At 38.3% G+C, this 14,925-nt stretch overlaps 1 protein-coding gene across 1 annotated transcript; it reads left to right on the forward strand.

Annotated features, from left to right (window-relative positions):
• Nucleotides 1-3,797: 3,797 nt before the first annotated feature.
• Nucleotides 3,798-12,683, forward strand: FGF8 (fibroblast growth factor 8). Its single transcript, XM_069979035.1, has 5 exons — nt 3,798-4,090; nt 4,800-4,836; nt 6,215-6,395; nt 9,638-9,744; nt 11,634-12,683. The coding sequence occupies exons 1-5, from the start codon at nt 4,059-4,061 to the stop codon at nt 11,910-11,912; spliced, it is 636 nt and encodes a 211-aa protein (XP_069835136.1). The 5' UTR covers nt 3,798-4,058; the 3' UTR covers nt 11,913-12,683.
• Nucleotides 12,684-14,925: the final 2,242 nt, after the last annotated feature.

Consider the following 14,925-nt stretch of genomic DNA (forward strand, 5'->3'; position numbering starts at 1 on the left):
GAAGGAATGAGCAGGACAGATGTGGGCACATAAATACAGCGCTCTCTGTCCGGGGAGAGAGGGGTTACAGCTATGGAGAGATTACCTCCACAGTCCTGTCCCCTGATGTAAGCCCCAGCCTGAAGTGGATCTGCTATGATTTGGAAGGTGAGGGAGACTTCCTGGGTCAGAGTACAGTATTGTAGACCCCGATATGCAGGCCATGCCCCTCCTCCACTCCCCCTCCCACCCAGTACAGGGAGCTCTTAAACCAAAGCAATGCTCTTAAACCAAGTCACAATTTTGAAAAGCTGTGAGATCTTAAACCAAAACGCTCTTAAACCAAGTTACTCTTAAACCAAGGTACAACTGTAATTGCACTGGATGTGAGTATATATGTACACAAGGGGTTGTTAAAATGATGGATATTAACTGCTTTCTGGCGAGAAAATTACCTATTGTGGCACGTCATATTTGTGCAAAAATTTGCGTGGTTTTTTTTTACCCTGTAAATTAGGTGTGGTTAACTAGAAGTCAACATCAACTTCTTTTTTTTTTTTTTTCCACAAATGTATTATTTTTAATTGCACATTTAATAGCACATTTTAGCTACAACTTTCCACGATGCGCCAAATTCACTAAGGGGCGTGCACCTCCGAATAAATTTGGGGACAAGCTTTGAGACTGGCAGGTGAAATATCATTGTTGTCTATTTTTGACAATTTTTGAGATGCAGAATTTTTGCCAAGTTTTTTCCTCTTCTTCTCAGTGGATCCTTCTCAGGGTGGCCATGCAAATGAAGAGGGTAAGAGAATGGTTTTAATCCCCATTCCCAAGAATGGAATGCTTTGTCTTATCTGGGAATAACAATAATGTAGCTGTGATATTACACACCTTCCCAGTGCACCTACTTGTATGGGACTGTGCCTTTGTGTGCTGGGGCCCATAGATTGCAATACAATAAGGACAAGGCATTTTTTATAATGACACCATTTGACTTAAAGTACTTCTAATGTTTGTCAAGCTCAATTTGAATATGTATAAGAAAGAAACTACATGTGCTGCTGCTGCTGGTGTCTGGTTTCTAAACTCCCAGCAGGGTGGAGAGCTCCTTGTAACCCTCTGCGACAGTCGTGTGGACTGGGCTCTAGCAGGGCTCAGCTCACTATGTGTATTTGGGCTGGGTGGGTGGGTTTTATGTCTGGTGCATGTTACTCTCCAATCTGCATGTGTATATCGTTTAATGGACAGGCTGAATAAATAAGGCACAACTGCTTTGATTTGCAAAACAAATCACCTTCTCTCCCAGTGCTTCAGCCTGGGAGCAGGTCATAATGGGTTAACTAGTAGCAGGCTTAATGGGTTCCCTCTGATGTCCAACCTGTAGTTCTCCTCCTGTTCGAAAACTACAACTCCCATCGTGTGCAGACAACCTTCCTTTAATGCCTAGTCTAGGAGATCATGAACTACTAGCAGACATAATGTGCCCTTACTTATACCCTAACCCAGGGCTGTTGGAGAACTACAACTTCCAGCATGCACAGTAGCAGATATAATGTGCCCTTACTGATACCCTAACCCAGGGCTGTTGGAGAACTACAACTTCTAGCATGCACAGTAGCAGATATAATGTGCCCTTACTGATACCCTAACCTAGTTCTATTGGAGGACTACATCTCCCATCATGCACAGTAGCAGATATAATGTGCCCTTACTGATACCTTAACCCAGTGCTTTTGGAAAACTACAACTCCCATCATGCCCAGACAGCCTTCCTCCAATGCTTACCAGGTGAGATTGGTTTCGTTAGTAGCAGGCATAATGTGTCCCCTATACCTTAGGCTGTCAGAGCATGCTGGGGGTTATAGTTTTACAACAACGTACCAGCTCCAGGTTGGAGGATACTGGCCATAACCCAGAAGACGTTTTGTGGCTTAGCACTGGAATCTTATCAATAATTTACTTATCGGAAATATATTGGATATATTATTTACATAAGGATTTCTTCATCTTACCTTTGTTTATTATTGCCATCATATTTATTTATTTATACATGTTTGGTTGCTTATTTATTTACCTTCTTTATTTTGTACTTCTGAAAACATAAATATAACCTGAATATATATATATATATATATATATATATATATATATATATATATATATATGTGACACAATTCCTATATTTCAGTCTCTCCTGGTTGTTCCCAGTGCCTGTAGTGTTGTGTTAGATGAGGACAGGCAGATGACTATTACAGTAGGTGTTTTTCTGTGTTTTTTATTCTTGACCTGTTTACTGTTACCTTTCAAAGACAAAAGCTAATCCAATTAATCCGTCTCCCAAAGCCCCATACAAGAGGCGTCCCAATACACATAGGGGATGGGGGCAGTCCACATGGTGGTGGGGCAGCAGCTCGTACCTGTCTGGTTTCTGCGCTGTCCCCCTATCCCCCTGCTGATGCTGCTGACACATAGGCTTCACACCATCCCCCAATATAGACTGTATATTACAATAAAAATCTCTCATTATCTTTATGGCCAATGATGAACTGTGTGAAAAAAATGATGAGGTGTCCTCCTGCCTCTAACAGCAGCTAATCCAATGAAGGGGGGGGGGGGGGGGGGGGGGGGGCTTGCTGCAGCAATCCCTATAGAGACCCTCAGCCATCTCTGCGGAGCCAGCATCACTCTGTGGGCTCCATAGCTTGCTGATACTTGTAGTACCCTAGCTGGAGGAGGACAACTTCAACTTCTGTTTGGAACTGCATTCAAAGCTAGGGCATGCTGGCACGTGTGGTTCTCACTCCTTTTTGGGCAGATGCTGATGCCATGCTGGACCTTGCAGTCCTTCAGCGCCAATCTTGCGACTTTATTGCAATGTTAGTGCAAAAGTGCAATGCAGGAGTTGCTGACACTTGTAGTTCTTCAGCAGAAGATGCATATAGATGATAGCTCCTGACACTTGTAGTCCTCTGCTGTCTATCCTATACTATGGAGGGGTTACATAATAACACTTGTAAGATTCTCTCTGCACTTGTAAGATCTTCTCTCTGCACTTGCTCCTGCGGAAGCTACATAGTCATTGGTGGGTTTTAATGACTTCCATAATTTATGTGTATAACTGGGGGCATCCTGTAACATTACAGCTAGCCAAGGGGCTGGTTCTCCTGGTCCATCCTCCCCCATTTAACCCAGGATAGATGAGAAGGGAGTTTGACATTGGAGAGCTCAGGACAAGAGGAGGGACAAGAGCAGATTGCTTGCAATCATTCCACTTAGTGCTCAATGAGACAGCAGCGAACACACACTCACACACTCACATTTACACACTCACACACACTGCCAGGCAGGTCCCAAAGCACAACGTCCACAGCTCCAAGGTCTGATCGGTGCTCCAAGCCTTCCATCATCTCACACACCAGCAGAGAAGAGGGGGGATATCATCCTCCCAAGAAGCTCTTATTTCCCTTAGTTCCTTAGAGTTTGGCTTTTACTTTGCTGAGACCTTCTTACTGAGTGGCTGAAGCTGACAGCCCAGATCCTCCAGCATCTCCCACTTGGGACATCCCCTCTAAGGTCCCATCTGCAGGAGGCCACCCCTGAGAAGACTTGGACATTTGTCATCTCCTCCGTATGACTTGGAACCACACTGCTTCTCCTTGCTAAGTAGCAGCAGGAACTTCTTGGAGAGATTCTTCTGGGCTTTGCAGGATCTGGGACTATTGCTGGTGGCTTTGGGGCTGCGCTGGGTCTGGGCTGCTGGATCTGCACTGCTTCCCCGGCTCTCATCCCCGGCTTCCCCGGCTCTCATCCCCGGCTTCCCGGCTCTCATCCCCGGCTTCCCCGGCTGTGATCCCTGCCTTCCCCGGCTCTCATCCCCGGCTTCCCCGGCTGTGATCCCTGCTTCCCCGGCATCCTGGACAGAGAGATGGGCGGAGGGATCTGCTGGAGCTCCTAGAACTTTGCAGCCTCTTCTCCCACCACCAGCTGCCTGCATTACCGCGGAGGAGCCTCCCCTGCCCGGGCTGCAGGATACCAACCCCAGGGACTATCCTGCCCTCTGCAACCAGGAGCTCATCATGCTCTACATCACATCAATGCTTGGATACCTGTGAGTATATACTGACTGTATATATATATATATATATATATATATATATATATATATATATATATATATATATATATATATTACTCCTCTACCTTATGCTCACATCAATGCCTGTGAGTATATACTGACTGTATACTACTGCATTTTATATTACATAAGTATCACTCCTCTACCTTATCCTTATATCCATGCCTGTTAGTATATACTGACTGTATAATAAATAAATATATATATATAATGTAAGTATCACTGAGTATAACTGAGTATATACTGGCTATATACTACATATATATATATATATATATATATATATATATATATATATATATATATATATAACTCCTCTACCTTATCCTCACATCAATGCCTGTGAGTATGTACTGGCTGTATACTACATGATATATATATATATATATATATATATATATATATGTATAATACATAAGTATCACTCCTCTACCTTATCCTTACATCAATGCTCGGATACATGTGAGTATATACTGGCTGTATACTACATCAATATATGTATATTACATAAGTATCACTTCTCTACCTTATCCTCACAATAATGCTTGGATAGCTGTGAGTATATACTGGCTGTATACTACATTATCATATACATACATCTTACAATACATAAGTATGACTCCTCCAGCTTATCCTCACATCAAACCTTCTAAAAACTCCATCTCTCTGTATTTCCCCCCAGGTTCATGCACTTGTTTGTCATCTGTTTACAAGCTCAGGTAAGAATCAATTTATATTCTTCTCTTTATGATACTATGAGGCTATATATGTATATTATATATTATATTATATATAATAAGTAGCAATTGTTTGCATAAATCCTAACACATGGAGATAGATTGGGATACATTCATTACATGGCTGATTACAGTGCAGTTTATTGCTAGGTACCTACCTGTCCCAAATCATAGATCCATAGGAAATCATAGGACATAGGCAGCTCTATACATTAGCTAAACAACTGCAATGTCAGCCTTAATCCTGACATGTCTCAAGGTCATATGGAGAAGTAGAAATGAAGTGTCTCAGATACTTTCCCTCTAGATTTTAAATGCATGTGATCCTAGGAAAGGCCCCAGACCTCTATTAATAGAATTGGTTTACAGTTTTTGTAGGCATAAAGGTGGCATCAGATGAGCGGTATGCCATTGTATGTCCCCCATGCTGCTGGCAGCCAATTCTTAACACATTGTCCATATTAAGTGCACTTAGCAGATAGGAAAAGCTTAACCAGGCAGGATGCATCCAGAGAGGGGATTCTCTCCACTTTGTGAGGTATGGGCTATTGTGCAGAAGTCCAAATCTTTGATTTGATATGGGGATTTGGCTAAGAGCTCCCTTGTCACCCATAGAAGTAAAGCCCAATCTCCCTCACATTTGTTGAGTATACATCTTTATAAATGTCAAAGACAAGAGCAATCCCTTCTCCTAACATCGCAGCTTTATTTTCCATAGCCAAAGGGAGTATAAATCTCTAGTAAGATGGTTTGCAGAGAAATCTGCCAGATTTGTCATGGTAGTCAGTGTGGTTTGTACGCATTAATAAAATATATGCCAGGCCTCTATGGTTTAGTACATGTAGAATTGTAAATGCTACCAATAAATATGAAAGATAGATAGATAGATAAATAGATAGATAGATAGATAGATAGATAATATATTAGGAATTTATAGAAATATATCCCTATGTTCTGTAGATACAGTTCATTTAATTCAGTATGTATGTACTCAAATAATTATATGTAGCAGAGCTGAGTATCTTGTAGAGTAATATCATACAATATCCCTATTTTATCCCTACTGAGGTCAGCCAATAAAGAGTTAAATGACCTCAGTGTAATCTTTACATGACACCCTCTATATAGAGGATGCTTTGGCTTTTGACTACTACACAGCTATGTTTATAATTATTGAGGCACTTGAGCTTGTATGTAGTTCATAGAGTTACATAGCCTTTCTGATGTCTCAGTATACACCTTTATCCTATGTGAACGCCCTGCACAGAGAACCTTACAGTATATTACACGGTGCACTCGGGCTTCCTCTAGTTGTACTAAGATATAAAATATAATAGCTTGTTTTATGTATTTCCTAAAGGTAACTGTTCAGTCCCCACCTAATTTTACACAGCATGTGAGGGAGCAGAGCCTGGTGACAGATCAGCTGAGCAGAAGGCTCATCAGGACCTACCAGCTATACAGCCGCACCAGTGGGAAGCATGTACAAGTGCTGGACAACAAGAAAATCAATGCAATGGCCGAGGATGGAGATCCACATGGTAAGAAATTACTATATGCCTGTATGCATTTGTGGGTCATGTACAAGTCACTGGAACTATAAATTGTATTGCTTAGTTTTAGAACAACGTGTATGCTAAACATGAAACTTTTCCTTATGGTAGCATGGAAATGTAGCAGAGCTGAGTTTGTTATTTTTTGGTTTCAAACAATATACCCCCAACATGTTAAATGACACATTGGGCACTGCTACATCATTCATGCATTTCTCATCTCTTAATGCTCATTATCCTAGTATAAAATAGTAAGATGATCTTGGCTCATTACAATCAACCATGTCATCAACTAAAGATTCCCCCCCTGTTATTATGAGTCAGCGCCCCCATAAAGCGTGCTACATCTAAATTTGGTGTCTGACTTAAGAGATCATATAACTTGTCTAGGGTCATACAGATAATCTGATTGACTGACTTAAAGGATAGGGCATTCCCTCTATGTAGCTTTATATTATGTGGCTAGATTTTATTCTCCAGTTAACAATTTATTCTGCAGCATAAAACTGAACTTTCCCATATCAGTCCATGTTATTAGTATATAGGGGGTTATTTGTATTAAATGTATAAATGGAACACACATACATGGAATAAATCACATTTTTTTAGATATGAATGTGGCATTATTATTATTATTATTATTATTATTATTATTATTATTATTATTATTAATGATTCCTATTAACACCTTGCCAGGCCTGAAGTACAGGATCAGGTGATCAGGCCTATTCTTTCAGGTGGGAAGAGTCAGGGGCGAGCAGCTGTTAGTTTTCGCCATCCAATTTTGTCAATCCGTGTCGTAAATTAAATGGACAATTAAATTCCAACCTTTGAAGTAGGCTTCGAGTTTCCTATGTTTTTGTTATTCGTAAATCTTCGGATTGTAAGGATCCAAAGAAAAGGTTTGCCCTTGTAAATATAGTAAAAAATCTGTAACATTTATAAGGTTGAAGAGAATAAAGGAATTTGGAAATTCTGTTCAGAACATAAACTTGGCTATGGATATAAAAAGCAGAAAGATGATTTTTTTATTTTTTTATCTGTAGACAAATTATTACCAAGGGGAACAAAATTGTTCTGCAAGGAAAATTCTGTTCTAGACAAAGTGGACATAGACAGTCTGGTAGAAAAGAGGGGGGGGGGGTAGTCTGTATACAGACATTTCCCACAGCAAAATTGATTCATAAAATAAAAAGCAAATTTAGACAAAAAACAGAACATTTCAATTCGAGGAGGATATTTCAAGGTGGGGGCAGGGGGGCGGAAAACAAGGAAACAAAAAAAATCTCTATAATAAATATATACACAAACACTAAGGAGGTTATGAAGTATGATATAAAACAGAAAAAGAACAAGCATTTTCTCAGATGTAAAGGTTTAAGAAAGTTGTAGTCTGTAAACGTTAAAAAGAGGTTCAAGATTGTTCTATATGAATCTCCAGAGAGACCCCTAATGTCTGGAAGAGCCATTAAAACTCTTCTTACTTTCACCTTTTTTAACATTTCCTGAATACTTTCTCCTCTTCTCAGTGCAGTGTTGGGATCAAATGTGTCTCGCTGCATTTTTTCTGCATCTACGTAGCTACTTTCCTTCAAAGTTTCAGCTCGAAACATAATTTTACTGGGATAAAGCTGTCACTAGTGCAAAAGGATAAAAATGAATATGCTAAGCTTTCCAAAAACACATCCCCAACAATCTCAAGAAATAGAGGGAAAGAAAAATTAGAAATTATCCAATAATAAAGACACCGTCGTATAGGGGGTGGTTGGACACACTTTGTCAGCCTGTGGTCATGTAATGCTTTATAGTGATGGCAATGGGGCCTGAAATCAAGACAGTGAAGCCAACGTGGCCTTAACATTCTCAGGTCAATCCCATATAAATATTTACAATTAGAATTGAAAAATTAGACTTTAAGCTCCATCTTTGTGAACAGGGGCCACCATGAGTGAATTCTCCATGTTGTAGAATATATTGGCACTATGTGGGTGTACCAAAAAGTGAACCTATCATAACCATAATATAGATATTTCTTCATTGTATTAGTATTATACCATGTCAGTTTTTGTTCTTTTTTAGTCTTCGGTAATACCTAGACACAATGGCCGCCATACTCCTTGCATGACAGAATTTTTTCCCAACAATATTTTCTTTTCAGGACGACAATCCATAATGCAGACATAGATATAAATCAATATTCCTTAAGCCTTTTACTGTATCTCCGATTGATTTTCCTCCATGCCCCTACTAAAGAAAACTCTCTTCAAACTACCTGTCTATCCTGATAGATACTCTATTGAATGCAGTCTCTGTTCAGCAGGCTTTTTTTTTTTATCCTATTTTATGTTGTTTGATGGCAGCTATTATAGGTGGTTTTTATAAGTCTACTTGTATTTACCCTAGGGTAAAAATACAAATAAACTCCCCTTTAAATGAAGGCTTTTACGGCCTGTATTCCATTCACTGTGTGGGTAGATGCAAATGTTAAAGTGATCACCATCTCTGCTGTTATATAAACATCCTATTCGAGATGCTTGTGCAATTTTTCTAAGACCATAGCATCTAAGACAGGCAGTAGACAAAGTAGAAGGATGATATATCCGTGGACTGAATGAGAGTTTTTTTTATCTTTTTTTTTTTTTTTACTGTATCGACCCAAAATTTGCATAGTCAGTCTGAACCACGATCAATGTCTCCGTTAAAAATTGAGGAAGTAAATCAATATGGCTCTACACAGAAGGGTGAAGCAAATGAAAGGGCATTTTCTATCCTCTGGGTCTCAAACTCATTGTACATTGTAAACCAGTAGTAGCTGGGAAAGTAGCACTTATTGGAGGCCGGTTACATTTAGGATCCAATTTTTTTTTTAACTGGAGATGTTCTCTTAGGATTGACACTTTGTTATCTGTCTGGCTAGCGTAGAGTTAAAACTTTAGCACAGAGGGTTGTTGCCTGTCTTTGTAATAAATGATAACCAGGAACCACAGCAGATTCCTACCACTTTATAATATATATCAAAGGCGGCATGCCATATGGCCATAGAGGTCAATCCATTCGTACATGAGTTGTTGCTTTCATTGTCTTTTATTCTGTAAAACAATAGAATAAAATTCCCAACGTACTGTAATGTAATGTAGATCCCAATATCCTAGTCCTTATCTAGAGTTGATGGTGTTTTCTATACAATGGAAATTAATGGGATATTCCATTCCTTCCTTTTGTCTCTGCAGCCAAATTGATTGTGGAAACAGACACGTTCGGAAGCAGAGTCCGTATTAAAGGAGCCGAGACGGGTTATTACATCTGCATGAACAAGAAGGGGAAGTTGGTTGGCAAGGTGAGTCGGATTCTGCATCGTTACAAAATGTTGTCATATTCCCGCCGAGCTGGAAGGCCATGGAAATTAATCTAAACATAAAAGGAGACCATTGGGGCGAATATTGCAGTCAAGAGGCTCGGAGAAGGTGCTGATTAAAAAGACGGGAAAATGCACGGTAGTAAGATTGTGAATGCAATTTTTGATCAAAAGGCACCAGAGAATTGGGAGAGGAAAAGAGTAACAAAGATGAGATAAAAGAGTCAAAAGGAATAAAAGCTGAAAGGGGAAAAAGGGGTGTTTCAAATTCCATATATCTTATTTAACAAATAGCCAAATTGCTTTGCTATTATGTACAATTACATGCTACAAGTATTTGGAATGTTAAGACACAAAGTTCAGGCTGCCTCATCACTAAGCCCTGAAATCTTCACATTAGTCATGGTTGTTCTTTAACACCCAGAAACCGTTCCGAGGGGTCCTTTTAAAACTTCACTTTCAAGCCATTATTGGTTCTAAAGATGTCTGCTACAATGAGGATTTTCATTCCTCGTATTCACTGTTATTATGTGGGGTGAGGGGACCCGGGCTGATCAAAGTTAATACGCCCACTGCCTGTGCATACCTGCTTTAGAAATGTTTTTCCCAACCTTTCTCCACTTCAGTAACTGACAATGACTTCCTGGCAGTTACAGTGTTACATGGCCACAGCTCATATGAACAGCCTGTATGTCATTACCCGCCCCATTCTCCCCCTGCATCTTGGGTCTCGAGACCCATTGTAAAACATTTGTTTTGAGCCGGTCAACTGTTGGTTCAAAGAGAACGCTTCTGTCCCTTGTACTGCTTCATGTACATAAATGCCAAAAGCTGGCCTCTTATTGGCCTCCAAGACTGTTTGTATTAATTCTCTGTATCACCCAATACACTTGTACAAGGGACAAAGAGGAGTAGCAACTTTGATTTCTGGATAGAGACTAGAGAGAAGTGCTTGAAGTGGATGGTGCGGTGGTTCCTTAAAATATGGCATAACTACGCTAGACAGAGTTATCTTTCTCTACAATCGAATACATTTTATAGTTTATTTTTTTTCTTTTTGTTTTTGTTGTTGATTATGTGCATCCTGGCTTCTTAGTAGTCCATGCTTTTACATCAGTGCCCAAGAACTTGAAGCTATTGAATGCTCAAAATAATAATCAATGTTGACTTGAGTCATCATTTCAAGGGGATCTGCAAAAGAGTAGCGCACGCTCATAGAGTCTGTTATACCTTTTTTATAGACACATATTAAAATGGTATTGAATTATAAATATGTTTAGGCAAAAAGTCATCAATGGAATAGGCCAAGTTGGTGGGGTTGACAGTGATGGGGATGACAATAGACATGGCGAGCAACATCCAGTCCATTGGCCGCACTTGGTAGAGACTGATCCTAATTATTTCCCAGAACATTAGCAACGATGAGGAATCACATAATGGATCTTTTACAAAGATTTGTATCCTTCACTCTCATAATATACAGCTATAAATAAATTTTTTGGGCATTTTTCCAGTTAATACCATCCAGCTCGGGAGTAGAGGGCGACTGTAGAAAAAGTAACATTACAGTACATTACTTTAGAGATTGATCTTCTCTAATCAATTTTGTGATCTAATTCTATTTGCTGTGAGTCATACACTAAGTCAGTCAGCCATAAAGTATGTCATGTCTAATTAGAAGACAAATTGTATATAAAATAAATATATGGATGCTCTGTGCAACACTAAGCAATACATATGATGAAACAACGAGTCCTCGTCTAATGGATGAAACATGGTTCATGGCTATATATTGGTTTGTTTTGTTTAAATTTAGGATTTTATGTATTTTATTATTATATGTATTCTAAATTTTTTGCTTTTTTTTCCAGACAAATGGAAGAGGAAAAGATTGTGTCTTCACCGAAATTGTCTTGGAAAATAACTACACAGCATTGCAAAATGCCAAGTACGAAGGGTGGTATATGGCCTTCACCCGAAGAGGACGTCCTAGGAAAGGATCAAAGACAAGACAACACCAACGAGAGGTTCATTTTATGAAGAGACTTCCAAAAGGCCACCACACCACTGAACCTCATAAACGTTTTGAGTTTATAAATTATCCTTTTAATCGGAGAAGTAAAAGAACTCGATATTCAAGTTCTCGGTAGGAACTGGATCAAAGTCCATTCCACTTTCTACAGACTTTAAATATAGACTACTCTATTCTAATATAAAATGAAAAAGACAAGTGGACTAGTTGTTTTATATATAAATATACATATATATTTTTTGTTTTTACAGATGATTTATTTTTTTATTCATACAAGACTTTTTTTAAGAAAAAAAAAAAAAAGAAAGAAAATGGACTCACTAAAAAGCGGGCTCTTCCTATAGATCTTAGACAACTTTTTTTAATACTTAGAAAAGATATTTTAGAGGAGGGCAAACCTGGGACCAAAAGTGCTACTTACTGATGAAAACACTTAACCAAAAACCCAAGACTGACAAACAAGACAGGTGCAAGAAGACTGAAGAAGGCACTCCACCTTCTGTGTTTTTTTATTTTCTTTTCCTTCGACATGGAATAATTCATTTTCACATATGTTTTCTTGAATATTCATAAGAGCTGCTTTTTTTCCCCCTATTCGGTTTTTCTTCCTGGAAAACCATGAATAATTTTTAACATTTTTTTTATACTGTTGTTGATGTTTCTGCAAACGAGGACAAATCATGTTTTTGTTTGACCTATGGAAAATGAAAAACCTCAAGACTTGCAACTAAATGGTGGTAAAACAAAATGCATCCCAGTGGTAGAAATCGGTTGTAAAATATAGTGATAAAAGTAATAATGTTATTATTTTTTTTGAAACACTGTAAAAATGTCAGTTGTCTGGCAAGACCTTTGTCCTTTTTTTGAGGATATGTGTAAATATTAATATTAATGATGGAAATATTTATTTAAATGTGTATTAAAATTTGTACTAGTATTTGAGGGTTATGTGTTTCCTTTTACCTCCGATTTACTTTTTCGGTTATTCAAGTTTTTTTTTAGTAGGAATTAAATCTAGGACAACAGAAATCAAGAAAATTGCATATACATATTGAAAATCATTTGTTGTTTAAATATTACTATTTATCTTTTCTGATTTTCATAGTGGAGTTGGGAAGGAATTTTTCTCCTTGTGATAGGGCAATTGGCATTGACCTCATGAGTTTTTTCCTTTCTCTCGCTCAACTTAGGAGGGTTTTAGGTTGAACGTGATGTACTCTTGTCTTTTTCTCTCTTTCAAACTTAATAACTATGTAACTATAAAGCAATTTCCTATCACCTAATTGAAAAAAATGTTGAAAATTATATTTGCCCATTTTTTTCCCCTAACAATTGTAAAAATAGTCAGTTAAACAGCTCTTTTGTTAAGGTAGTCATATACCTTTAATAACTGGTGGCCGAACGATCGTCCAGCCGCCAGTTATCTCTCTCAACCGTCCCCCTGTGGGAAGGGTTAAGCCATAGCCAGAGAGCTATGACTGAGGATTTCCTAGAACAAAGGGGCCGTTCAGTTATTTTCTATTATGCCCCACCCCTATCTTGTCAATGGACAGTTGGGAGAGCCCCATACACTGTAGCTGCACCCGCCCCATGTAGTGGGTATGGACAACTAAAGTATAAAGTGTATGCAGACTTTTAGAGCAGTCTTAAAACAATAAAGTAGTGGACATAAACATATAAAAAAGTAGGAAATAAACACTTCTTGTAGCTATTGACTCAAATAGATAAAGATCTCTTATTAATACAAAGTTTTCAGTTTTAAATGCAAAGTTTGTTTTATTTTATTTTTTGTACTGTACCTTGTTATATTATGCATCTAACAAATCTAATCCTCTGCTAAGATTACAGGGTATCTGTAATCTACCAGTGACTTTTTTGGTATACGAACAGAACCAACATAGATGTAATAACGGATAGTAATAGATAGTTAATATTATATACAGAGTGTATGAATGTCTAATGGAAATAATTAGATATCATGTTTGTTTTTACTAATTCTAGGGGGAAAATCTTAGTTAATAGTCAAAGATGTAAAATGAGAAAGCACTTAAGTCTCACTTGTGAGAAGTTTATATTTGGTTACTTTCTTAGCATCCTAGAATAGCTTTTGAAATTTCAGCCTGATTTATTGGCTTGTGCAATGGTTATTTTAGCTTACACTAAGGTGACGTGATTCTCCAATTCAGTTAAGTCTGACGCTGCAGAATCAGATTATGCTGCTTGAATATATATGCTGAACATTATAAAAATTCTCAAAAATATAACCAAAATTAACAAACATTGCATACAATTTCTAAACTAAATAGGGAAAAAACAAAATGTCATTCATTTATCCTTTGATTGTCTATATGGTAAAATAATTTTGTCTTTTGTACAGGAATATAGACTGATAAAAGAATGTAAAAAATCCAAAGGAAGTCAAAGTCATTTATAGGAATGAATATATAGGATTTGTGTCATTTCCTATGTTCTATTAGTCATACGTTAGCACTGTGAAAACAAATGATATTGGATATATTCTGTTCTTACTCAAGACTACCTAGTTTTATAATATGTTACGAATGTACTTTGGCAAAGGATTGGAAGGAGGGCTTTGTGAAATGCATGGCAGGATTTAAAGGGGTTGTCCAGCTCAACACAATTTTTATCATTTTGCTGCTGTTATATAGAAAACAATAACCATTATATGCTTACCTCTCCGCACTCCCCTGGTGTCCTGTTGAGACCTCTTTGGTGTTCCCACTGACTGCAGCACCTTCACTTTCTGAGACTGACTTATCTGGGGAGTGACAGCCTGCTCAGCCAATCACTGGTCGCAGTGCTGTCAAATCTTGGTCAGTGATTGGCTGAGCGGGCTGTCACTCCCTAGACCATCTCAGAAGTGGAGGCGATGCAGTCAATGGGGGACAGCAGGACACCAGGGGAAGCACGGAGAGGTAACCATAAGCTTTTATTTTCTATATAAAAGCAGCAAGATATTGAAAGTTGTGTACTGCCTGAAAATCCCTTTAACTCACCTTTAGGGAACTTCTTAAAGGTATTATCTTTTTAAGAATTTTTTATTAATTAAGGTTGGCCTTCTTAGACCCATAGCCCAGTTCTGAGGAGGCTTTGCATCAGGCCATACATTT

Source organism: Dendropsophus ebraccatus, chromosome 8, assembly GCF_027789765.1.
Source record: "Dendropsophus ebraccatus isolate aDenEbr1 chromosome 8, aDenEbr1.pat, whole genome shotgun sequence".
Lineage (NCBI taxonomy): Eukaryota > Metazoa > Chordata > Amphibia > Anura > Hylidae > Dendropsophus > Dendropsophus ebraccatus.

Bases quoted from the DNA above. Each gene is read 5' to 3' on its own strand.
- FGF8 (XM_069979035.1), top strand. From the start codon at position 4,059: ATGCTCTACATCACATCAATGCTTGGATACCT. The intron at 4,837-6,214 runs GTAAGAATCAAT...TATTTCCTAAAG, and splicing joins TCATCTGTTTACAAGCTCAG to GTAACTGTTCAGTCCCCACC. The intron at 9,745-11,633 runs GTGAGTCGGATT...TTTTTTTTCCAG, and splicing joins AGGGGAAGTTGGTTGGCAAG to ACAAATGGAAGAGGAAAAGA.